The following is a 27,104-nucleotide window of genomic DNA, read 5'->3' as shown; positions in this document are numbered from 1 at the left end:
TCCTTAACAAACTATTCGTACGGTTTCTCAAAATGAAAACAAAACTTAGATTCAGGGCTCATTTTAATGTTTAAATATTGTGAAGTGTCTTTCCTACAATTGAATGGTAAAATGTTTTGAGCCAAATGCTATTAATTCAGAACCAGGTCTGACGTTTCTAAAACAGTGAACATTTATATAGAGAGTATATACATTTGAAAGTATTTTTCAATCATATAGTTATTCTAATGAACATATTAACATGAGAATCCCAAATGGGGGAAAAATGGAAATAAATTATGGTCAAATCTCAGAGCTATCTGTTGGAAGAAAAAATATAGAAAGTTGGTTAGAACAGTAAAAAGGCTTCAGCTTAAAATAAGTAAGTGACCCATTGTTCATTTTCATAGATAGTTTTATTTGGTTTTTAGAAAAATAATATACAATAACTGGAACTTCAGTTCTTTTAAATAGTTTTAAATTAAAAGTACACAAGTGAGAAGAGGAGTGGATTCCCACAGGACAATACTGTTTAGTAAAGTAGCAGACAGGAATTTCTGCAGCAAGTCAAAAACATTTCTAGGAACCACAGGAACTGAGCAAGGGCGGCTTATAGCCACAAGTCAGCTTCCCCACCTTGGACAACACAGGAGTGAGGGGTTTCCTCTTGCTTCCTTAGTTTGACTTTGAGAATGACTTACATAATTGCCTATGCTACCCACTACAGCTTTGAGTAAAAACATCTGAATGGAGGGAAGGAGGCCCTCTAGGGCCTGTGCGAACAAGCGCGCTTTGGTCAAACCAGAGCTTGCCCTTCAGTTTGGTTTGGTTTCAGTTGGATTTAGATGCGTTATGATTACTTGTCAGTCACAGCTCAACTGGTAGCAGACGTAACACAACTCAAGGCTTGGAGTATTTGTTAATGCCATTTATTTTGGATTAGGCCCCTGCTTTCTCCTGGACATTCTTCTTAATGAGTTCACAGTATCCAACAGTGTTTGTGAAAGCTACTTCGGTTTGGCAGCCATCTGACTTTGAGTTTTGAGAAGGAGGCAGTAGGAGTTGCCTTAGTTTTGTTTGGCCCCTATATACCCCACACCAGCTTCTATGCCGCAGTAACTCCAGGCCTGCTTCCCTTAGGAGCATGGCTCTCTGTCCACTGGTTCTGGGACTTTTCAAGGAATCACAGCCTCATCAGCGCGCCGGCCAGAGGCCAGTGTGTCGTGGGGTTTCCTGAGGAGCGTAAATGGAACCGGACTGTCGAGTGGACACTGGCAGCCGCCTTCTTCCCCCGCTGCTGTTCCAGCTGCTAAATAAGGAAAGCGGCGAGGCCAACGTCACAGCAGTATCCAACACTTGTCGGGTCGGGAGAGAGAGAGGTCAAAGGAAGGGGACAAATTAGTAGCAGAGCTGGAGGCTGAATTAGGAATGAGAGGAAAGAGTTCGGTATTTTGTTCTCTGTTCATCTATTTCCTGCTTAGTTTTCTTGATGCAACTAAAGATCTGCTTAAAGAGCGCTTTGTACTCCGGAGGGGCCGTGGTGGTGGGGGAACTGCCGCGCTCTGGGGTGGCAGAGGCCGGCTCCCAGCCGCTGGCGCCGGGCTCGGGCTGGGCGTTGGTCCCGGCCAGGTCTCTGGCCAGAGCCCTGGAGGTCTGCACCGCCTTGTGGGACAGGGAGTCCTCCTCCTGCTGGCACTTCTTCAGCAGCTCGTCGTACTTCACCTTCAGGGCGCTGTACTGAGTGTCCACCTCGTGCAGAAGGGAGATGCCCCTCTGCTTCACGGCCCTGGCCCTCCGGATGCAGGTCTCCTCATGGCCCCGCGCGATGTCCCCGCCCGCCAGGCTGCTGAGCACCGTCTCACTGCTGCTGCGCTTGAGGGGCCTTCTGGGCGCCTCCGGCCCAGGCAGGAGCATCTCCTCCAGCAGGCTCTGGCCGTGTTCTCTGAGAGGGATGAACAGAGAGTCTGGCACCAGCTTCTCGACTCCATTCACGAAAGGACGCTCCGACTGCAGCATCTGCCGCATCTCGGCCACCTCGGCCTCCAGCTCCAGGGCCCGCGCTCGGTAGGCGTCCGCGGCGCCCAGCTGCTGTTCCAGCTCGCTGTTCTCCTTGAGCACGAGCCCGTACTCCTCCTCCATGGCCGCCCGCTTCTGCCGCTCCACGCTCAGCTGGGCCTGCAGCATCGTCACGGTTTTCTTCAAATGCTCATTTTCTTCTTCGTCAGGGCTTTGCTGACTTTGCAAGGAAGTGATCTTCTCGGCAAACACGTGGTCATACACAAAGTGTCTGAGAGAAAAATGTTGAAAGAATGTATTACCAAAAAAAAGGTGTATATGTTACACAGGTCAACTGGGAATGAAAAGAGGGAGATTAGTTTTTTTTTCAACTCAGTATTTTTGAGGAACTGTGACAGTGATCAATTTTCTGCCTTTTCTGCACAAGAGCAATGGTTAAAATGTAACTGTGCAAGGCTAGCAAATAATTTCTTACACATGTAAGAAAACATAATTTTTGTGAATCTTTTTTTTAACCATTGAAAGTACTATAGAGGGACACCTGGGTGGCTCAGTGGGTTAAGCGTCTGCCTTCAGCTCAGGTCATGATCCCAGGGTCCTGGGATCGAGCCCCACATCGGGCTCTCTGCTCAGCAGGGAGCCTGCTTCTTTCCTGCCTGCTGCGCCCCCTGCTTGTGCTGACAAATAAGTAAAATCTTTAAAAAGAAACAAATAAATATTAGAAGTACTACAGAACACCTATTCTCAAAGACCAGAGGTATGACTGATACTTGTCAAGGAAACTAGAATGACCCAGTGGTTCTCAACCTTGCCCGCACATCGGAATCTCCAGAGCAGCTTTTCAGCGGCACCGAGAGATCCTGATTTAGGCCTGAGGGACTCATTGGTATTGCTGTTTGAAAAAGTCCAAAGTGACCTGATGAACAGTCAAGGTCGAGAGCCAGAAGCCAGTAGCTCTCCTGTGCAGAGTTGTTGGTAATTTTAACTGTGCTTATTTGTGTGATGGTCTGTGTCTGCGTCTCACAGAGACTGGAAGCATGAGGGCAGGGACTGTATTTTGCTCACTGCCCCTCCTGTCTGGCACAGCACGTGCCATATACCAGGTGTTCAAGGAGCAGTTCTTAAATATGCCGTCTCTTAACTCTACATTATAAAGGCATTTCTGTAGGCAAAAAGCTGGTCTCATTGAAATTTCCAATTTTTTCCACTCTATGAAACACAACTCCCAAACCTGTAGTCTCTCAGAAGCACTGCACCTTAGTTTAGCTAAGACTTAACAGGAAAAGCACTGAAATGAATACTCCCAAGACCGCCAAAAATAAGTTTTTGCAGAATTACTAATACCTAAGAACTCTACCAGCTGTAGGTCTAAGTGGCTTTGCTCAAAACACTTGTAGTCTAATTGCCAAGTGGCATTTTTTTTTTTTAAAGATCTTATTTATTTATTTGACAGACAGAGATCACAAGTAGGCAGAGAGGCAGGAAGAGAGAGGAAGGAAGGCAGGCTCCTTGCTGAGCAGAGAGCCCGATGTGGGGCTCGATCCCAGGGCCCTGGGACCATGTCCCGAGCCGAAGGCAGAGGCTTAACCCACTGAGTCACCCAGGCGCCCGTCAAGTGGCATTTCTTAAAAGGGTCCTTTCAATCTACTGAAGTCCAGCATGTGTCGCGGACACAAGATACTCCCCTGCTCATCGATGCCATAAAAGGGCAGGCTCTTACTGGCGGAGGTCGTACAGCTCTTTCAGACACGAGAAGCTGGGTGCCGATTTCTGGTCACATTTCCCCTGGCTCCTTCTCCCTTGGCCAGATGACTTCAACTCCTCCACTTGGCTCTGGAGGTGATCAATGTTGTTTTGTAGGCATTCGATTGTTTCGGTCAGACTGTGAGGAACAGACAGAAGCCATTTGCTGCTTGTCATGTTAAATTAAGGGCATTAGCAGTGAGGAGAGATTAGTTGCCAGCCATTCAAACTGGGCTTTCTTAATTGGAAAAGACTTCTATTTAATCTCTACTCTCCATAAAGAATTAAATTAAACCGTACCCCATATTGACCGAAACCCACTACAGCCACATTCTATTCTAGTTTATACTAAATGACTTCCCCCTCGGGCTCACTCAATGGGTCTAGAAAATTTACCTCAGAATCTTTTGCTGTGAGGCCTTGCTGTCAGCAACTAGCTTTTGATTTGTTTCTTCCAGTTCCCTTGCTGTGACATCTAATTGCTCATAAACCTTTGCATGCTGTTCATTCATCTGCCGTAGAAGCTCCACCTGCTTGGTCAGATACTGTAAGAGAAAAGGACTGCGACCAGGTTACACATTAAACAGACAAAATACCTACAGGGCTCTAATACGGACTCTTTGATTCTCTGACACCAACTGGGTATCCTACAATTACATTCTGATACTCCCGGCCTGCAGTCACCCCACTAGAAGGGCTCGTTAGAAGGGCTCGGTCCCATGTCACTGTCCCAGCACAGAAACCAGGTGCAAGACCCAGAAGCCACCTGTACTTCTGACCAATCAGCTGCAAAACTGAAGGTCCCCACACTCTCCCCTCAAGTTCAATAATTCACTGCATTAACTTACAGAACTCATGACATCACTTTATTTACACTGACTGCTTTATTAAAAAGGTTAACTACATGGAAGAGAAGCACAGGGCCAAGGACAGGCGTGGAGAGGCGCACCGAGCCTCCAGGTCCTCTCCAGACGCCCCACCCTTCCAGCACATCCATGGGCTCCTTGTTTCAGGGGCTACTGAAGCTTCACTGCATAGGCACGTGTGACTAAAGTCAATCTCCAGCCCTGGTCCCCCCACCCCAGAGGCTAGGGGTTGGACTGATGGTCTAATCCTCTAATAACATGGTTGTGTTCCTTCTGGCAACCAATTCCCATTCTATCACTTAGGGAATTCCAAGTTTTTTAGAAGCTCTGTGCCAGGAGCTAGAGATGAAGATCAAATACATGATTTTCATTATGCCACAATGCCACAGGTTTATCTTATGTAAAGAAAAACTTTAAATCCCAGTTAAAGTACTTGTCTAATAGGAAATAAGTACAGGCCATCCTTTACATGTTTACTTACCTTTTTTTTTTTTTTTAAAGATTTTATTTATTTATTTGACAGAGAGAGAGATCACAAGTAGGCAGAGAGTCAGGCAGAGAGAGAGAGAGAGAGAGAAACAGGCTCCCCGCTGAGCAAAGAGCCTGATGCGGGGCTTGATCCCAGGACACTGAGATCATGACCTGAGCCGAAGGCAGTGGCTCAATCCATTGAGCCACCCAGGCGCCCCACATGTTTATTTACCTTAATGCTTACCAACATCCTACGTATCATGAGGCTAGTCTACTCTTACAAAGCACAATACATGCATAAAACTAATATTCAACAAGAAAATCTAAAGAGACTGACAATCCCTCAAGAGAAAAAGCAATGGAACATGATTAATGTTTAAGCAAAAATATCATGTTTTACAGAATTAAGAAAGCCTAAAGTAGAGAATTTTAGGGGACTTTTTGTCTGCGGGAAAAAAAATCCAATTTTTTTTCTCCTAGGGAGCCATTCTGGAGCCAAAAATGGGGGAAAATAACATTAATTTAAGCAGAAAGAGATATTTAGCTTACTATGATTCAAAGATTCTTATTTTTAATACTGTGAGAGTGTTATCACTAGAATCCTCCTGATCCATGAGAAATATGCCAGATTATTTATTCTGATAATGCTAAGATTCCTTTCTAAATAGCCAAGGATAAAGGGAAATAATCACAGTCTTCATGCTTCAGTGTTAAATTACATTGGCTCCCTCTCCTACTCAACTCTACCAGAAGACAATGAAACACAGTATTTATTTCAAATGAAATATTCATAATATTTCTCTGGAGCGCGACTATAAAGAGGAAAAAAAACGTAGGTTCGAAGCGTCACCAATGATCAAATGGCAACAGAACAATGACATGGCTTTAAATTCATTCTTTCCATCCACCCATCCATCCATAAATCCATCCAGGCTTTATGCCCAGATTGGAGCCCAATGCGGGGTTTGAACTCACAACCCTAAGATCAAGACCTCAAAAGTCAGACATTAAACTGACTGACCCAACCAGGTGCCCGAAGACATGGCTTTTATTTATTTATTTATAAAGATTATTTATTTTATTTATTTGACGGAGAGAGAGAGACAGTGAGAGCAGGAACACGAGCAGGGGGAGTGGGAGAGGGAGAAGCAGGCTTCCCGCTGAGCAGGGAGCCTGATGTGGGGCTTGATCCCAGCATCCTGGGATCACGACCAGAGCCAAAGACAGATGCCTAACAACTGAGCCACCCAGATGCCCCAACATGACTTTTATTTTTTAAAGATTGATTTATTTGAGAGAGAGAGCACACGCACGTGAACATAGAGGAGGGCTAGAGGGAGAGAGGGTCTTAAGCAGACTCTGTGCTGAAGGTGGATCCCAATCTCATGACCCTTAAATCATGACCCGAGCCCAAACCAAGAGTCAGACACTTAACGGACTGGGCCACCCAGCTGCCCCAAGAAAAGTGTTTTTAAAGTCATGTCTTGGGTACCTGGGTGGCCCAGTCCATTAAGTGTCTGACCCTTGGTTTCAGCTCAGGTCATCACCTCAGGGTCATGAGACTGGGCCCTGCAGTGGGCTCCATGCTCAGCAGAGTCTGCTTGGGATTCTCTTTTCTCTGTCCTTCCCACTTGCTCTCTCTAATAAATCTTAAAAACAACAACAACAACATCTTTCTTGGAGCTTTTTATACAACTATACCATTGATTCTTGAACAATGTGGGGTTAAGGGCACCAACTCCCACAGAGTCAAAAATCCTTGTATAACTTTCAACTCCTCCAAGACTTTAATAGCCTCCTAATGACTGGAAATCGATAACATAAACAGTTGATTAACACATTTTATATGTTTATATGAACTAGATACCATATTCTTATAATAAAGTAAGCTAGAGAAAAGAAAATGTTAAGAAAATCATGAAGAGGGGCGCCTGGGTGGCTCAGTGGGTTAAGCCGCTGCCTTCGGCTCAGGTCATGATCTCAGGGTCCTGGGATCGAGTCCCACATCGGGCTCTCTGCTCAGCAGGGAGCCTGCTTCCCTCTCTCTCTCTCTCTGCCTGCCTCTCCATCTACTTGTGATTTCTCTCTGTCAAATAAATAAATAAAATTAAAAAAAAAAAAATCATGAAGAGGGACACCTGGGTGGCTTAGTTGGTTAAGGGTCTGCCTTTGGCTCCGGTCATTATCCCAGGCTCCTGGGATGGAGCTGCCCCCACCCCCCTTAAGGCTCCCTGCTCAGTGGGGAGTCTGCTTCTCCCTCTCCCACTGCCCGTCTCCCTGCTACTGCTCGCTTGCTCTCTCTTACATAATAAATCTTTAAAAAAAAATCACGAGGAAGACAAAATACATTTACACTACTGTTCTTCCCACCCCCCCCTTTTTAAATTAACATACTAGTATTATTTGTCCCAGGGGTGCAGGTCTGTGAATCATCAGTCTTACACAATTCACAGCACTCACCATAGCACATACCCTGCCCAGTGTCCATAACCCAGCCACCCTATACCTACCTCTCACGCCCCAGTAACCTCCCCCAAGTTTGTTTTGTGAGATTAAGAGGAATTTGAGAGGGGGGGGATCGTTGGGGGTTGGGAGGGAAAAAAATGAAATAAGATGGGATCGGGAGGGAGACAAACCATAAGAGACTCTTACATTACTGTTCTATATCAGAAAAAAAAAAAATCCTTGGGTAAGTGGACCCACACAGTTCAAACCTGTGTTGTCAAGGGTCAACTGTACAACTGTATTTGCAAAGCTAATAGACTTCCTTCAAAGAATGTGCTAAATGATTTTCAGTGGGCTCTTTAAAACACAATGTAGCAAAACCTTATAGGACCTTTTAAAATAATCTAGTTATCTAACTTGGTAGCAACGTGTTGAGAAAACACAACTCTTGTAACTTCAACTTTCTCATCTGAAACTCTTGGGGCCAAAAAGGTCTTTGGAAAATTCTTTAAATTTTAGAAAGACAACATGGCACATACACCATACACTTTAAAACATCCTCACAGTGAGGTAAGGGCAGCACCCTGTAATTGACATTAATATTTCTGCACTGAAAAGTATGAATAAGGATTATAAACAGGTTCAGGTTAGGGTTTGCTGCTAAATGAATCTGCTGCAAGCTTAAGAAAAAAGTAATCTTGTTTTACATGCCTTTTGTGTTCAGAATTGAAAATAAGGGGTTGTGGTTCAATGACTAACCTATCTTATAAGACTTAAAGTATTAAATAAGGGAAGTGAGCACACACCAACCACAGTTCCTGTAAAAGCTTGTGCGTGTGTGTTCTTCTCCCCAGTACCCACCAGCTTCTCCTAGGAGGAGGTCCTTAATCCTGTCCTCTGGTTAGCAATGTCATAGCAGATTCCTGTCACTAATGGGAAGGTGTTCAATCTCTTAGGAACAAAGGTTTAGAGTACAGGGATACATACAATAAGTTCAGAAATTTCACAAACTACTTTTATATCAAGTATAGGTCTCAAGTATTCTTTGGAACGGATTCACAACAATTGAAAAAAGGCTAACGCATAGACCAGACACTAATTATTAATTTACGACAGGAGCTGTCTCTGCCCAGTGATTAGAATATTCACATCCTCTTAGGACACATCCACCTCGTAGAATGCAGATGAGAGGTCAGTTCCCAGAGAAAACTTTTGGAGGGCAGAGGATCAGAGAAAAGAGCCCGGTGGGAGGCAGCAATAGCTAAGCGCATAGGCTCTGGGGTGAGAATTTGAAGTTCTGCTTCACCACTTCTAACCAGGTAACCTTTGGCAAGTAGCTTAATTTTTCTCACGCAAGATTTCCCCATCATCTACCGCACAAGGGTTGCTGTAAGGTTCAACTGTGTGAAGGGTTCAGCATGGCGCGGGCATGTGGTAAAACTGTTCAGTAAGACGCAGCTATTGTCATCTTACCTATAGTTACAGTTTGAAAACTTAGTGTGCTAAGATTCATTTGGGGGCTTTATTAAGCTCATAGGAATTTGGGCCCCTTTCTCCTAAAATTCTGAGTCAGTGGGACTGGAATAGAGCCAACACTCTGCATTTTCAGCAAAAACCCCAGGTGATGTCAGTACAAATGGTCCACGGATCACACTTATTAGAGAAATGCTGATCTTGGACCTGGAAAATCCTGGGTGTCTCCCCTTCCCCAAACCAATGCCTCTTTCTCTTGGGTCCAGGAGGCCATCAGCATTCATTTGGATCAATAATGATTCTTAAGCTTAATGTTTACTCTTTCCCTCCTTAGGGCTTAGTTTGGCTGTAGCTCTTCACTAAGATGAAGCGATGTTACAAATGCCCCGGCAGCTTTCTTCACAAGCTTCAACTTCGTACGTTCCTAGTTACACATCCCTGCAATAACACCTTGTGTGCGGCTTCCTCAGTCTACCTAAGTATGGACTCTTTACAGATGGCTAATTTTAATCTACTAAAAACTAAAGTTTTTAGAATTATTATGGATAATTCCTAACACCTAAATGGGGAAAAAAATGGTTTAACGGACCCTCACGTATCCATCATCCAGTCTCAACAATTATCAACCTTGTTGCATCTCTACTTTTCTTCTCCCCTCATATCCAGTCATTTTAAAGCAAAACCAAGACATCTTAAGTCAAATATACATATTCATTCATTTCTGAGAAAAGACTTTTCATTTTAACTATATTTTAATCATACCTAAAAGAACCCCAATAATGCCTTACTATCATCTACTTGTGTTTCAGAGTAAATTAATATTTTCCCAACTGTCTCTTAGGTGGCTCTTCCAGCTTCACAAGGCAGCTATTAATTCATCTTTATTTTACACTCGGTGTACCTTTATCTTTAAACTGTGGAGTTGCCTCACTCTAAGCAAGCCCCCCTTCCTTTCGGGGATGTGTTTTTCCCGGCTGGCTCCATCTAACCAGCAGTTCTCAACCTGCGGTCCACACAGAACTGAGAGCATCTATGAATTTGGATGAGGGAGAAGTTACATCTTCATTTTTCTCTGGTTTCTGACATTTAGCACTTCCTTTGATTTTGAATGGAGGCAACAAGCCATCAGTAGTATAATGGGGTACCTAGGACTTCATTGCCAACAGAAATCACAGGTTATTTTCATATAATTTGATAGTGGTGGCAGAAATCTTGATTTATTGGTTACATTCATGACTAATTGACATTAGTTTTTAGACTGACAATTACATCTGGGTATTTAATATATTAATAACAAAACACATTACCGTATCACACACTTATTTTTTCAATATTTTGATAGGCATTTCAATATAACAGATTCCCTTTTATTCTACGTATTTTAAGGCGATTATCACAGACCTCACTAGGCAACCAAAGGGATCTATGACACAAAAATGGTTAAGAACTGATTGTCCTTTAGGCCTCTGTTCAAGCGTAACCTCTTCAAAAGCCTTTCCAAACCACCCAAGCAGCACCTTATTCATTTCCTTCAAAACAGTTAGCACAATAAACCACCAAAATGCTTACCTGTCAGTGTCCAGTCTTTCTAATCCTCCTTGAAAAAGGAAGCCTCTTTTCTCTTTAGTCCATTTAGCACAATTCCTAACACATAGTAGGGATTCAAAATAACATTGGCTAAATGGCAGTTTCTTTAAGTAGGCTCCACCCCCAATGTGGGGCTTGAACGCATGACCCTGAGATTAACAGTCACATACTCGACCGACTGAGCCAGCCAAGCGCCCCAAAATGGCAATTTCTACACCTCTATTCACAACAGCTTATCATGCTCTCTACCACAACTAAGACGGCTGAAATATTCAGACTTAATTGAAAGATTCTAAGAAGGGCTTTGGTTATAACCCTCTTGGGACAATGTCCTAATAGTCACAAATTCCCTCCCCTCTTGCCCCAGTTATAGACTTCTCTGTATTTATTCCCATGGCACAGATACTTCCCAGTAATCTGAAAGACATTTATAACTCCTACCAGCTATTATGTGGACCCCAAACTGTTGCCCCCTTTTATTATTTATTTTTTTAAAAAGATTTTATGTATTTGATAGCGACAGAGAACAAGCAGGCGGAGTGGCAGTCAGAGAGAGAGTGAGAAGCAGGCCCCCCACTGAGCAGGGAGCCCAATGCGGGACTCCATCTCAGGACTCTCGGATCATGACATGAGCCAAAGACAGGCGCTTAACCAACTGAGCTATCCAGGCGACCCACTGTTCTCTTTTAAAGATATAATGTTCAAGTTAGAGTTGTAGCCAATATAAAGGAAAGAAGTAAATATTCAAATAAAGTACAAAGAGGCTAGAGCAGTCCCCCCTTATCCACTGAGGATACATTCCAAGACCCCTAGGAGGTGGCTAAAACTGTGGATAGCACTGAACCCTAAATATACAACTATGTTTTTTCCCCTATACATACATATACACCTATGATAAAGTTTAACTTATAAATTTGCCACAGCAAGAAAGTAATAAAATAGAACAATTATAGCAATATGCTGTAATACGAGTTATGTGAATGTGGTCTCTCTCAAAGGATCTCATTGTGCCGTATGGCACTTCTTGTGATGCTGTGAGATGATAAAATAGCATGTGACGAGATAAGGTGAGTGAGGCAGGCATTGTGACACAGCGTGAAGCCACCATGGATCTTCCGACCATGTGACGGAAGGAGAATCATCTGCTTCTGGATGGGGGCTGCCCACAAAACTGAAACTGCGGAAAGTGCAACCACAATCTGGGGAGGTGAGGAGGACTAATGTATTCAAAAAACAAAACAAAACTACAGTCAAGTACCCCTCGTTTGATATATAAACCTGTAATAAAAACACAATGAAACTATCTACAAAGAGCTTGTGATGTTTTGGTCTTAGAGGACCTGGCTTTAAGGACAGGCAGGTTGTTTTCACATGGTAGGAGTTTAATCTTATTAAATCAAAACGAATCAGAAAAGCCCTTTAGTCCTCCAAGAATCTGTAATAGGTTACCTAACACAGAAGTCTGACTAAGTTGGTCAGCAACTTAAAAGAAAAATTACTAGCTCTCTTAACAAGTGTTGATATAGGGCCAGAGAATCAGAACTCCGTGTCGGCAGACACTGCTTTAAAGCTTGTCTTCCAAAGTTTTAAATCAGTATTTACCACATTCTTCCTGAATCTAGAAGAAAATGGGTTCGCTGATTTTCTACCCTTCATTTAAAGGCACAGATAGGGACGCCTGGGTGGCTCAGTTGGTTAATCTACCGCCTTCCGCTCAGGTCATGATCCCAGGGTCCTGGGATCGAGTCCCACATGGGTCTCCTTGCTTGGCAGGGAGCCTGCTTCTCTCGCTGCTCTGCCTGCCTCTCTGCCTGCTTGTGTGTTCTCTCTCTCTGGCAAATAAATAAAATCTTAATAAATAAATAAATAAAGGCACAGATAAACTTCTAATGTTCTGGTTTTCTCCATTTAGAATCTTTGATACATGGCCTCAAATGAATCTGACAGGACTGCCAAGATCCCAAAATGCAAGTGCCAAAAACTGCTCAAGTACCAAAACATGTGTCATAGTAAATAGCAGAAAGGGAGACATTTGAACAAAACATGGGGAGGGGAATATGAGAGCAGCAAAAACACAGGCAAAAGTGTCAATGTTATAGGCAAGAGTATCAAAGTTTAAGTTCCATGAGTTACACACACGTGTCTTGGAATTTGCATGGAGTGCCACCTTGACTAGGAGTACAAGGTTCAGGTTATGCACAAAAGCTATAAATAGGTCACCTTAACAACTGAGACAAACCTTTAAAAAAGAGAGGCCAGCAAGATTATATTAGCAACTACTTGTACCTGCAGAACCCTGACCAGGAATGCAAGAAAAGAGAGACACAGCACAGCTAAAAACACATAAGGAATAGAATGGAAATTTGGCTTTTAGGCAGTATTGGGATTATCCTTATATTAGGGATTACCACCCAAATCCTCTAAATTTAGTATCAAAATGACCTTCTACAATACTCAAGAAATATTTCCTATTACCTTTGAAAAACCTCTTTTCCCTGGTTAAAATATTTCCCCTGTAGGAAATTTAAGGGGGAAAAAAGGGCATGAATATGAATATAATATAATTATAATATAATATAATATAATATAATATATATAATATAATCTCACTATTCAAAGCTTGGCTTGTTTTTTAAGATCGTTTTCCCAGTAACTGAAAAGATTTATTTTTTTCTGAATTAAGATTCTTTCATTACTAGAATTCTTATAACATGGATCAGCTGTGCACTTACATAACCCCATCCTCTCAGAACAACCCTGTGCCAAAGTAGCGCAAGCATTCTTACCACCATTACACAGCAGAGCAAACACGGTTTTAAGAGGTAATTTACATGCTAACATCTCCAGCTATTTGCCATAGAATCGAGGGCTTAAACTTGAATCCCCTAATGCTGAAGCCAAAGCTCCTTCCATCACTTTAAAAAATGTCCAAAGGTACAAACCCAGAGTTTAGGGATCATTCAAAGTGCTTTGCAAATTGCTCATCTGTTCCTCTCTTAAGATACAGACTTTAGGGGTTACCTGGCTGGCTACATGTGACTCTCACATCTCAGGGTCATGAGATCAAGTCCCATGTTGGGCAGAGTGCCTACTTAAGAAAAACACAACAAAACAAAAAACAACGGATACTGATTTCAACAAGTATTTACTGATGATCTACTATGTGTGAAAGACCATGGATAAACACAGCAACAGCCTTCAACACTGCAATGGGAAATGGGTGGAGGGGCTGGAACGGATCAATAAATATACAGTAGAATATTGATAAATGCAGTAAAGGAAGCACAAAATGCTTTAAAACTTCCAAGGAAGACATAAGCTCTCTTGAAACCAGGGAGGTCCTGAGGCCAGCAGTGAATAATGTCACACAGGCTATAGGCATCTCTGAAGCCAATCATTACTTTCAATAGTTTAAATTTTTTTACACTGAAAGCAATTACTAAGGGGCGCCTGAGTGGCTCAGTCTGTTAAGCGTCTGCCTTTGGCTTGGGTCATGATTTCAGGGTCCTGGGATTGAGGAGCCCCACAGCAGGCTCCCTGCTCAGTGGGGAGTCTGCTTCTTTTTCTCCCTTTGTCCCTCCCCTGGTTTGCGCTCGCTCTCTCTCAAATAAATAAAATCTTTAAAACAAAATGGAACTGGGGCTACTGTGTAGCTCAGTCAGTTAAGCATCTGCGTTCGGCTGGGGACATGGTTCCAGGGTCCTGGGATCAAGCCCCAAATCAGGCTCCCTGCTCAGCGGGGAGCCTGCTTCTCCCTCTCTCTGTGCATGTGCACTCTCTCTTTCCCTCTCAAATAAATCAAATCTTAAAAAAAAAACAACACTAAGAAAAAATACTGATCAATGTTTATGAGGATTATTTGAAACCCACTCAGTCTTTGAAAGCATATTTGTAGTTCTACTTACAAAATACCCTTGACAGTTTCCTGGTTGTCTATTTCTATAATGTCACAGTTTGGGGGATTTTATCCTAGTATTTTCACCAGTTCTGCACAATTCTTTATCCATTCTCAGTAGTTTGTTCCAGTAGCATTCTTCTGGATTGTCTCATTTCAAATTTTTCTGGGTGGCTGGATAAGGACTGACCTTCTGATTTTCAATTGTTATCTTTTCCTAACTTTAAAAAATGATCATGTATTACTTTTCTAGTAAGAAAAAGTCCCAATAAACAATCTGAAAAGTTAGTTTAAACTTGTACAAGTGGCAAAGTTCAAACAGGCTAAATCTAGATGTTAGAATACTGGTTAGTGGGAGTGACAGACAGACAGAGCTGATAAAGTTCTCATTTCTTATCTGGGCATCGGTTGCATCAGTACACTTTATGAAAACTCATTCAACTATAGATTTAGAATTTCTGTTTTTCTGTATGCATATTTCAATATAAACTTTACTTATAAAAGAAAAAAAAACTGACATAAGGTTTGAATTAAAGAAAGAGCCCTTATAAAGCTTAGAGGGTTCCTGAAGTTCGCAATGATAAGAAACACATAATGCAAGGGTCACCTTTTAGTAGGGAATTAGGCTCTGTGGGTACCTGCTTCCTTTTATAAGAGCATCAAGTTTTTCCTTGCTTTAGACTACTGGAAGTTTATGTTGTGACTTGTAAGTCTGCACAGGAAAAGCTGTGACCTGAGCAGGCGATAAGGCCAGTTTGATAGTGGTGGTGATGGGGTGTGGGGATCCCTCCAGCTGGTAAGCACGTTTAACCGGCACTGCCATTTCATCTCCCCATTTTGTCCCATCCCCACTGACTTTCATAAAGTAATTCATAAAAATAAAGAAGAAAGCCAACAGCAATGGCAGAGAAGAAATCTATGAAGGTGCTGTTCTCAATCAAAACACAGCTTTGGATTAAGAGTAAAATGTTGAGGGGCGCCTGGGTGGCTCAGTGGGTTAAAGCCTCTGCCTTCGGCTCAGGTCATGATCCCAGGGTCCTGGGATCGAGCCCCGCATTAGGTTCTCTGCTCAGCAGGAAGCCTGCTTCCTCATCTGCCTCTCTGCCTACTTGTGATCTCTGTCTATCAAATAAATAAATAAAATATTAAAAAACACACACACACACACACAGCTTTGGATTAAGAGTAAAATGTTGAGGGGTGCCTGGGTGGCTCAGTGGGTTAAGCTGCTGCCTTCGGCTCAGGTCATGATCGCAGGGTCCTGAGATCGAGCCCCGCATCGGGCTCTCTGCTCAGCAGGGAGCCTGCTTCCTCCTCTCTCTCTCTGCCTGCCTCTCTGCCTACTTGTGATCTCTGTCAAATAAATAAATAAAATCTTAGGGAAAAAAAAAAGAGTAAAATGTTGAATGCCACAATGATCTATGAACTAGAGGACGGCAGCTCTATTATGGAAACAAGAGATTCAAGAAAATGGTGCCAGAATATTCCAGGCTGAATTTATTTGAATGGCTTATACATATATTTAACTTAAATTTATATTTAATCATTAATATCTGAACCGGATACCACATTTCCATTATACTTTGCAACATCTTATAGAAGACAATAGATGGTATTGTTATTTGTATATTTATTTTTAAAAGATTTTATTTCTTTATTTGAGAGAGCGAGTGAGCGAGCAAGCACGAGAAGAGGGTCAGAGGGAGAGGGAGGAGTAGACTCTCTGCACCCCACCCCCCGCCCCGAATGGGGAGCCCATTGCGGGGCTCCATTCCAGGACTCCAGGATCATGACCTGAGCCGTAGGCAGATGCTTAACTGACTGAGCTACCCAGGCGCCCCTGGTACTTGTAGATTTAGAGAATATCAAAGATCTGTTGATTTTTTCCCAATGTCAACAATCTGTCTTAACTGTTTAATCATCCTCAATACCATGGGGTGGGGGAGTTAGGAAATAAGTAACTTAGATCATAAAGGAATTGTATTCGTGATTTCCTGTGGTAACAAATAGGCACCTTTGTTTTACATATGCAAATATTTGTGCTTTTTTCACTTATACTTGGGAGATACTCTAAAATAAGTATCAGTTATAGTGATTTAAGGTGCTTTGACAGAAAACACTAATACAGTGTATTAAGACTATGTTTCTACCCAAAAACAAATAGATGTATCTCACAGTATGCGACAGTCTTCATGTATATGCCCTAGGATTGCTCTACGAAATCTGTATGTCTATGACATTAAGCAGGGATGAATTCCTTAACAACATGACACTTGGTTAGTTTTAACAGCTTTAAAAATGCCTGGTTTTTCTGCATTTTTAGGTTTCTGACCAACTGTACATTCAATTATGGGTAGGTATGTTCTATGCTCTTTTGATATAGAATATGCTAAAAATCATAGCTGATAACTTTAATATCATTATAAGATACAACTTTCTAGAATTATGAGTCTATTTCCCACAGAGCCAGTCACATCACTGGCTATATTCATAGATCCTGATGGAGAGGATCTACTGTACACACATATCTTAAATATGGCTCTTATGTAAAATTAAGGATATTGAGATTATGAATTTGCCTTATTTTTTTAAATTTTTATTGTTTTTAAGGGTGGATGGGGAAGGACAGAGGGAGAGAGAATCTTACGTAGGCTCCATGCCCACCACAGAGCCCAATGTGGGGCTTGATCTCACAATCCTGATATCATAACCTGAGCCAAAATGAAGAGTCGGAAACTTAAGAATGAGCCACCCAGGTGCCCCACATCTTGCATTTTAATGCCTTAATCTAGTATCTTTCATTTTAGTTTGTTAAACTAGGGGTAAAAGTACTCTTTTAATTTAAAAAAATCTACCAAAAATGTAAATAAATTAAGATCATAGCAAGGACAAAGAGATATCCATTTTATGATTTTTTTTTTAAATAAATTCTACCATATTACAGGACTTGAACTTAAGACCCTAAGATCAAGAGTTGCATGCTCTACTCACCAAGCCTGCCAGGCATCCCTGATTAATTCTCTGAATGGCACAAGAAGTTTAAACACATTATGAAACCAGGTACTACAACTTAAAAAAATTTTTCCTTCTAAACCCAAATTTAGGATGGTGTTTGGCAGTGGTTGGAGAAGAAAGTGAAAATAAGGAGGGGCCTCAACAGTGCCGGTTGAGTGTTTCTTAAGCTGGGTGGTGGGTGCACAGGTGTTCACTGTATTATTTCCTTATCCCACTTGGCATATCTGAAATATTACATAATTCATTTAAATGAAAAAAATGAAGCATAATATTCACAACTTTATTGTTTTTACATACTGGTAAATACTGGACCATTTGCTTCTAGTATACTTCACCAAGGTGAAGAGAAAAATTTCTTTCATCAGGCATATATTGTGAAAGCATAAAGAAAATATAAATCAAATGCCCCACCCTCTCCAATGGTTTTTGGAAAGTGCTATCTTAGCAGAACATGATTGGTCAACAGCGGCAACATGCCACAACTCCCAGTGTAATGCTCTTAATGAGTAAATTACCTCAATTTCCTGTAACTGCTCCTGATTGGTTGTGTACATCTGCTGAAGAGAATCCTCCAACTCTGTGTTCCGATCCAGTAACGTCTTCCCCAGTTCAGCAGCAAGTTGGAGATCTAGCACAACAAGTGAATTTTAGGATAATGCAAATGATCTCGCTTCAACATTTTATATAACCCAGTCCTTAAAATAAGAATGAATCAAGACCTAACCCAACACAAAGTTTAAGTCAGATCCCAGCGGAAGGTGGAACAGCACAGAAAGAAAGTGGAGTTCTACTCAGAATTCTGTTGAACTGGGTCTCTCTACTAGGTAATGCGTGCTCTTATGGACCCTTACTTGTAAGACTGAAGAATAGTGATCTACTTTACAGAGAAGTATACATTAGTTCGGAAATGATCATTCATCATGGTAATGTCTAACATCATAATTATTTGCTCATGGATTGGACTTAATTCATACCCTCATTGTCTACTTTTTTCCTGGAGACCTTTGAGCCAAAATATAGGTAGATCTTTCAATAGTCTCTGAAGTTCCCATGAAATCTGGCTGCTATGAATTCAACTATCAAAGTAAAGTTTGTGTTATGGATCCTGGCCTCCTAAGGAGACTAAAAATTAAGGCAAAAAAAGGGAAAAATACACCAGTAATAAGAACACAGCCCCAGGTCTCTCATTTTTTTCCCCTACTTCTCTTCATGTCCTTCTCCAAAATGAGCAAACCAGATAAACAGCGCAGTGACAGTTTTTAAGGTAATTACATGTCAGTAGCTTATACTTTGATTTAGTACAAAACCATATTTCTATTTTGAACCTCATTTTTCAACTCTCTCTCATCTTAGGCATATATGTACACAAGACAGGATTTGTCTATACCCTGGAAATAAAAATTTAATGATACAAACAAGGACACTAGTATAATAATACAGGTAACTGAAACACTTGCTTGCGTAGCAAGTTGCATGGTAGGCCCTTTAACGGAGTGAGAAATGCACTGAACTGAGGAGCAAGGCCTGAGCTCGAGTTCTGACTACGGTTTACCAGGTGAACACTTTCAGTATGGTGACTTTAAAGGTCCCTACACTTAGTATTTTTGTCTAGAGAGAAGACAGCCCTGTCAGTGTAAGATTGTGAACATCAAATGAAATTATAAAGGAGGACTTCAGAAACTATGCTGCATGCAAAGTCCAAGTATTATTAGTATGCACTGACACACAAACTAATGTTTTTTTTTTTTTTAAGATTTTATTTATTTATTTGACAGAGAGAAATCACAAGTAGATGGAGAGGCAGGCAGAGAGAGAGAGAAGCAGGCTCCCTGCTGAGCAGACAGCCCGATGCGGGACTCGATCCCAGGACCCTGAGATCACGACCTGAGCTGAAGGCAGCGGCTTAACCCACTGAGCCACCCAGGCGCCCCAAACTAATGTTTTTATTGCTAGGCACTATGCTACTAAGCTTTAGCTGTAGAACCATGCATAAAATGGATGAAGTTCCTGTCATCTAGACACTTCCAGAGACTAATGGGAGAAACCAGAGAGCAAATAAAGAAATAAATTTGCCAATGGGATAGAACACTTTTCGTTCATAAGTGCATGCATACATTCATTATTAATACCAGACACTGTTCTAGGCACTAGGTATACAAGTGTCAACTTAGCTAAAAAATTCCCTGTCCTCATGAAGCTTCTATTCTATTGGGAGAAACAACATGATAGGATATCAGACAGACAGTGTAAGTGCTAACAGGGGGATATGAAGAATGTGGATGTGGAAGGCTGAACTTTAAGAACATGAGACAAGGGTGACATTTGAATCAAGTAAATGACCCCATAGATCAATCGAAAGAACCAGCATTCCAGGCAGAGATACAGCAAGTACAAAGGCTCTAGGAGGCGGCGTGGCTGGAGCTAATAAGGAGGCCGATGAGGTGGAAACAAAGTGCATATGGGGAGGGGGCAGAGATGGTGACAAGTCAGAGGGGCTCTAAGGTTCCCCAGCCAGCTTGTGTAAGGCCTACGAAGGTCAAGATTTTGGGTTTTACTCTGAGTGAAAGGGAACCCAGAGAAAGCTTTTTTTTTTAAAGATTTTTATTTATTTATTTGACAGAGATCACAAGTAGGCAGAGAAGCAGGCAAAGAGAGGGGCAGGGAAGCAGGCCTCCTGCTGAGCAGAGAGCCCGATGCGGGACTCGATCCCAGGACCCTGAAATCACAACCTGAGCTGAAGGCAGCGGCTTAACCCACTGAGCCACCCAGGCGCCCCAGAGAAAGCTTTTGACAGGATGAGTGGCCACTGTAAACACGCTGCAAGAGACAAAGACAGAAGCAGGGAGGAGGCTGCAGTCGTCTGGGTGAGATGCTGGTGGCGTGGACTACACTGGCAGAGATGGAGAGAAGAGGCAGGAATCCATATAGTGTTTAAAGCAGAGCTAAAAAGAATTATCGACCAATTAAATGTGATGTGTGAGAAAGAAAAATAGATTTGGTGATAATGAATAAAGGATCTATTTTAGAAAGGAAGGTCACAAGGAAAATCTGAGGGGACATTTTAGCTGAGGAATGAGGCTCTCGCCATATAAAAAAGCCAGCGGAGGCACTGAAACAGGGAAGAACTTAGCAGAGTCTATGACCTGACCAAAAGCCGGTGTGACAGAACCATGAAGGGGAGAGTGGGAAGAGAGGAAGCTGGAGGGTAGGCAGCAATCAGAACATGCAGGATTTTAGCCCATGGTAAAGAATGTTTAAATTTTATTCTAAGTATGATGGAAAGTCATTTTACTTCATGTCATAAAAAGTAATATGAAAAAATATTATGAAAAGAGGGAACCTCACTACATATGCTCTTTAAACTTAATTTTTATAGGTTGACAAATGAGGTTTTGTGTTTACTCATTACTACCGACATTAAAACATAACCTAGAGAAAGTAGTAAAAGAAAAGCCACAACTTTTATTACCCGGTCCTGTCCATTAGAGTGCATAATTAGTATTCTACTTGGTTAGTTTTCCCTCACTGGGAAAAAAATGAAGCATCAACACCTACCACATACTACTTCAGCTCATTTTAAAACAGCTTACACCCATTTATAATTAATCAGTCTGTATGCCGGTAGACAAGTGTTAAAATACATTCTCTCATGATTTAAATATTAACAACATCTATTAATGCGGGTAAGACCTCAGATAACAAGTCTATGAAATAACATCTTCTATTCACAAGGCATAGAACCTTTACAAACAGCTCAAAGCATTAAAAGACATTACTTTTTCTATCTTTTCAAGGCACTTAGCCTGGATTTTCAGTGAGGCAATTTGAAGCACAAAGATGCTAACTGACCTGACCAAATCAACATGATGAGTCACAGCGAAACAGAAACCTCTGTCAACAGGTTCTAACTTCACAGTCCTCATACTGGGAGTACACCACAGGGAGGTCCACACACCTCTTTGTTTTAGGTCGGGAATACATTTCTCCTTGAGGTACTTAACCTTTTCACTTGTTTTTGGAGATAGCAATGAGAAATCAGAGTTGAGCTACTTGGCTTTTATTGCCTGCTCTGCCAGGGAAAGCATACACAATCCCAGGCAAGCTAAATTCCCATTTTCATTAAATGCAAAAGGAACTATGCTGATGCTCCAGAAATAATTATTCTGTTCTCACAGGACATGTAATGTGTATACACAGCCCCACACAGAGCCACTGTGCTTATTTAAGACAAAGCATATAAACATTACCCAAACATTACTTCAGGCTCTCCTGGCCTGTTGTAAGATGGTAATTCCTCACTGGGAAGGACTAGAGACTCACCAAAGGTGTTCTTAACTAATGATCAAAACCTGAGCCAAACCCTCTTCCAGACTCAAGACTAACTTGAGACCGTCTTCTACTATTTTGATTCAGTTAAGAAACCATCTACTCTTTAATACACAGCCAGGAGTGGCTTTCCTGCTCTGGCTGCTGCAGAAAGAGATGCCAAGCACAGCACTGTGCCAGTAAACAGCAAGCAGAAAAGAATTTGAGACTTGTCCTTATCTCAATCCTTATTTCCAGTTAAACAAAGCCCCAACCTGGTTCAGTAACCTGAGGTCTCAATCTCCTAAATATTTCATAGGAGTTTAGGGTAGAATTCTGGCAAAACAAGTCTCAACTACAAGTAAGTGTCTGTGAAGTCACACTGCATAATAGGATATTACTTCATCTGTTAGTTTAAAGACAAGGGTCTTTTTTTGGTCTTAAAAAAAAAAAAAAACCTCATTTCCTGTTGTGTAGCATCTGGCTTCCATAACCAAAAGGAGCCAAAAGCTGGCAGTAAGCCCAAGAAGTGTTTCTAAATAATTAGTGGGGGGAATGGGAGAATGCTCAATGTCCTTTATATTTTTAATTAAGGCACAAAAGGAAAGGTAACAATATAGTTTTGAAGCCTTATGTACCCGATCATCTCTATTTCTCAACAAGAATTTTCATTAAGAGGCTGTCTTTTCTAAATCCTATTGAACTGAGCTAGGCAGCCACTAAAAATACCACACATTTACTGCTGGCTTGAGAATTACAATCTATCAATACCTTCCTAGGTTTAATATTTTCACTAATTAATCTTTGCAAGTAATAATCTACCTTAACAGTGTAAAATGTAAGCTCTAAGAAGGTACTCTACCCAGCCCTATGCCAAAGCAAAAGATTAGCTCTGGCAGCTGAGTGATTTTTTTTTTAAAGGATCTTTCTTCCGGAATTCTGAAACTTTTAAATTCCCCTGCTATTATATTTTTATTTTACTTCAGTTTTCACAAACTGTGAGGAAAACATATTCCCATGTTAGCTGTAGGCTGTAGCTGTAATTCAACAACATTAGGGCTGACAGCTTTTCCTATTACAAAATCAAATGCGTCATTTGGTGATGCTTCTGTGTAACTCCTGTTGCCAATGTTAACGTTACTATAATTGGGAAAGCAAAAACCTGAATATAAACATCAGAAAAATGATGGTGCCAGGGGCACCTGAGTGGCTCAGTGGGTTAAAGCCTCTGCCTTCGGCTCTGGTCATGATCCCAGGGTCCTGGCATCGAGCCCCACATCAGGCTCTCTGCTCAGCAGGGAGCCTGTTCCCTCCCCGCCCCGCCCCCGCCCCCCCCCCCCCCCGCCTGCTTGTCATCTCTGTCAAATAAATAAATAAAATCTTAAAAAAAAAATGATGGGGCGCCTGGTTGGCTCAGTGGGTTAAAACCTCTGCCTTCGGCTCAGGCCATGATCCCAGGGTCCTAGGATCGAGCCCCGCATCGGGCTCTCTGCTCAGCAGGGAGCCTGCTTTCTCCTCTCTCTCTCTGCCTGCCTCTCTGCCCACTTGTGATTTCTGTCTGTCAAATAAATATATTAAAATCTTAAAAAAAAAAATTTTAAAAAATGATGGTGCCAGTTTTAATGACCCTTCAACAATGATTCAGCAAATTAGTTGTACACATGGAAAGTGTACTCATCATGAAAAGGAGGAGAAATATGAGGGTTCCTTTAAACTAAGATCTAATTTGCTGATCACCTAGTAGGAACTTGAAACCTTATTCCAAGCTTGCACAGCTCACCAAATGACAATTATAATAGCAGCTGGACTAAAAGAAAACTCCGTCTCTGAAGTCTTTCCACCTTGTTCTCGGGGCACATTTCAAAGCAAGCACCATCATTACCTGCACAGAAGGCTCCTGCTGTCCCAGAAAGGATCTTACCCATAGAGATCATTGTCAGTATTCTTACTGTGCCAACTCAGCCCTCTGACAAAAGAGTCTCTTTATCAAAGTGTTCTGTAAAAGCAGAGGATTTTCTCCTTCTGCCTGCACAAGCTTTACATGTTTCTAACAAGGTATAGATGGTGGACCACATCCTTCCGAGGTTAGAATTTTTCCGCAATTTTAATTTAAAAAAGAATTCCCCAGCAAATTTGATGTGGTCGATTTACTTAAATTATGTTTCTATTGCTAAAGGAAACAAGTTTATAGTTTAATGACTTTGAAACATTTTTAGCAGCTCTCTCCAAACAAGGCTTGCTCAGTAAACTTCATAGTGAGGACGTTTGAAAAAAGAAAAAAAAGAAACAGATGTCTGCATTTGATAAAATCCCATTAGATGTGCTTATCAATCTGTTTAACAGGACAGACTTGTTTCCAAACTGTATGCAGCATCAAATACCTACTGAGGGCCTCCCATGTGCCAGGCACTATAGCTGGGCACATAGCAGAAGGCACTATCACTAGGCTCCACTAGTAAACAGATTCCTAGACTGTCAATTCCAGGAGTAGGACCCTATCTATTCTATCTTGTGGATAGGCACTGTGACCCCGGTGCCTAGATGAATTCCTGGCACAGACTCAATAATAAATTCTTCAGAAATTAACACACTTAAAAATTCGTTAGAAGTTTAGATGTTCTGTATATGTATACGTGTTAATTTTTTTTTTTAAAGATTTTATTTATTTATTTGACAGAGAGAGATTACAAGTAGGCAGAGAGGCAGGCAGAGAGAGAGAGAGAGGAGGAAGCAGGCTCCCTGCTGAGCAGAGAGCCCGATGCGGGACTCGATCCCAGGACCCTGAGATCATGACCTGAGCCGAAGGCAGCGGTTTAACCCACTGAGCCACCCAGGCGCCCCTACATGTTAATTTTTAAAAGTTGGGACAAAGATATCCTTTTTCACCGTACAGACTTCCTTCTTCTATAGGCCATATTCACAAGTTATGATTGTTGGAATTTCACATCTATTCCTACCCCACGCACTTGGGTTTTGACATACAGGGTTAGATGTAAAAATCTTTTGAAAAGCAGCAAACAAATCCCAAATGCAAACTGACATTAAGGAGGTTTGGACCTGCGCTCATTACGGTTTCATTAAACTTGAACATCTGATGGCTCTGCTTTGATCAGAGGTTAAAGAGTTCCACATGTCATGGCAACAGGTTGCATCTGTTTCCCATAGACTGAAATCTTACAACTGGTCGCTCCTAACAACTTCCCACAGGGTAGAAGTGCACTGTGGACTAAAGCACCCGATGGAAGGGAGCCATGAAAACAGTAATCCTGTTTTAATATTTGTTGACTCAGGTCAACAAATATTAAGACTGAGCCTCTATTATATGCTTAAGTTTGTTAGATTAAAAAAAGGGGGGGAGAAGCTTCACAGATCTATGCTTGTTAAAGAAAAATATTTAGCTTTGATTATACAAACTGCTTCATTTATTGTAGAGATATGCTGCAACTGTGCAGTGGTTGCCTCATTAATCCTGGAGAAAGTATCTAACTAGGCCATCAATCCTTATGGGGAATTTTGAAAACAGGTTTGTTAAAGCCGAAGACAAATCTGCCTTGTGGACACTGAGAACATATGATGGCAAATACTGCACTGCAGTCACTTAACAGCTTGGGCTATTTCAGTGAAACGGTGAACCACTTTGGTTCAAGTGACTGTCCACGACATATCAAAAATCACCTTTCCCCCAAAGAGCTTGCTTGTATTCAGAAAAGGCAAACAAAACGAGTCAATCAAGCCTGCATCTCCCCCGCCCCCCACTCCCTGTTCCCACCAAGTTCAACGATTACCATGAACCAACATCATGGTTATTTCATATTCAACTAAAGGAGATGTTAATTCTCAGTGCAAATTTAAAGCTGAAAAAGTTGATTTTCACAGAACTGCAGAGACCGAAGACGCCTGAAAAAAATTCCCAAGGAGTGTTCAGTAGAGTAGCTAAGAAAGTTTGCTCTCAAGTTTGGAGTGGAAATCCTAGCTGCCCCCCAAACAGTATCTAGTCTAGGTCCACAGCTCGATGGGAGGACTAAATGAGCACCAGTGTTAAGAACCCACAAAAATTTGCAAAATTTGCAAAAATTTGCATCCCCAAATGCAAATTACCTCGGGTTAATACACATCAACAAGGTCGGGGCACTGGCTCCAAACTGAAGGCTGCTCAGAGAGGGCTCTCTGAAGACAGCTTCGGCAAGAGATCCAAGGCAGGCCGGGATCTGAGTGCCTGTTTTTAACGAAAAAGCTAGGGCTCCAACTGCAAGAAGCCGCAGAGGCACAAGTGCCTCAAGTCACTCTCACTTGGCATCTATGCACAAGCCAAAAAAAAAAAAAAAAAAAAATGTTTTCGACTTTCTAACACCCAGCTGAAGCAGCTGTAAACCGGTGATAAAGGAGCGATAGGGTCTAGGCAGCGGCCACGACTCCTCGCTCTGAGCGCGTGGGTTCAAACATGCACTTGACTTGGGCGAAATCGTTGGGCCGTTTTAGCCTCGATTTCCTCATCTGGGAAATGGGGACAAAGGTTCCTCTCGGAGGAATGGATGGAGAGAGGGTGAGGGGGGCGGGCCCGGCGCGGTTCCTGCCACCTGGCGCGGCGACCCCTACCACCTGCCGCAGCTCCTACTCGGGGCGGGGCTCGGGGCGGGGGTCCCCGAGGAGGCGCGGAGGCCGCGGGGTGCAAGCCGGGAAGGGGCCGTCCGGCGCCTCCTAGGGACGCGGGGAGGATTCAACCGGCTACGCCGCGAAGCGCTCCCGACGGGCCCGGCCCCCACGCAGGGATGGGGAGGGTCACCGCGCAGGAGCGGCCTCCCCGCGGGCTGGGCGCGCGGCCCGTGCCCACGCCAGGTGAGCGCCGGCCCTTCCCGCACCTGGCGTCCACCCGGCGCCGGCAGGAGCAACTTTGTAACGGTTTCGCGCCCGGGGGCCTCCCGCCAGGCCGCCCGCCCGGGGTGGGGGTGGAGGTGGGGGGAGCGACCGCGCCCTCACCTTGCTGGAGGTCCTGGTGGTCGTACCACGGCTCGTCCTCCTTCATCTCAAACTCCTCCACCAGGTTTTCCGCCAACATCTCGGCCGGCTCCTCCGGGGGCAGCGGCCCCCGCCCCCGCCTTCCCGCCTCAGCCGCTGCCCCGGACGCTCCACCGGCTCCTCCGCCCTCAGCCAGAGCCGCCCTCGGGCGGGACGCGACGCCGCCCAGGCTCCGCCGCGCCTCCTGACCAGAACTGCTCCCCGCGGCCGCCGCCGCCGCGGGGCGGAGCGCACCGCACGCCGCGGACGGGCTTCCCGGCCCGCCTCGAGCAGCCCAACGGCCCGGACCGCCG

At 42.9% G+C, this 27,104-nt stretch overlaps 1 protein-coding gene across 2 annotated transcripts; it reads right to left on the bottom strand.

Moving 5' to 3' along the window:
* Positions 1–379: 379 nt before the first annotated feature.
* On the bottom strand, positions 380–27,104 carry CDR2 (cerebellar degeneration related protein 2). 2 transcript variants are annotated; one of them, XM_044232737.1, is made up of 5 exons: positions 26,773–27,104; positions 18,006–18,118; positions 4,135–4,283; positions 3,716–3,877; positions 380–2,266 (listed from the first exon to the last, which is right to left on the bottom strand). In XM_044232737.1, exons 1-5 carry the CDS (start codon positions 26,849–26,851, stop codon positions 1,402–1,404), a joined length of 1,368 nt encoding a protein of 455 aa, XP_044088672.1. In that variant the 5' UTR covers positions 26,852–27,104; the 3' UTR covers positions 380–1,401. The 2 variants fall into 2 exon arrangements, with proteins under 2 accessions (XP_044088672.1, XP_044088671.1); XM_044232736.1 differs by lacking the exons at positions 18,006–18,118; positions 26,773–27,104 and adding an exon at positions 10,563–10,637.

The sequence above is a fragment of the Neovison vison genome, chromosome 14 (assembly GCF_020171115.1).
Source record: "Neovison vison isolate M4711 chromosome 14, ASM_NN_V1, whole genome shotgun sequence".
Taxonomy (NCBI): Eukaryota; Metazoa; Chordata; class Mammalia; order Carnivora; family Mustelidae; genus Neogale; species Neogale vison.
The sequence above is the reverse complement of the archived record's forward strand: the minus strand, read 5'-3'. Positions and strand labels throughout refer to the sequence as shown.

What these genes read in the sequence shown, in the direction of transcription:
- CDR2 (XM_044232737.1), bottom strand. Translation starts at nt 26,851, where the DNA reads ATGTTGGCGGAAAACCTGGTGGAGGAGTTTGAGATGAAGGAGGACGAG. An exon ending in AGCAGTTACAGGAAATTGAG is followed by an intron (nt 4,284 to 18,005) that starts GTAATTTACTCA and finishes TTTCTCTTACAG; the next exon opens with TATCTGACCAAGCAGGTGGA. An exon ending in GAGCTGTACGACCTCCGCCA is followed by an intron (nt 2,267 to 3,715) that starts GTAAGAGCCTGC and finishes TTTTTCTCTCAG; the next exon opens with ACACTTTGTGTATGACCACG.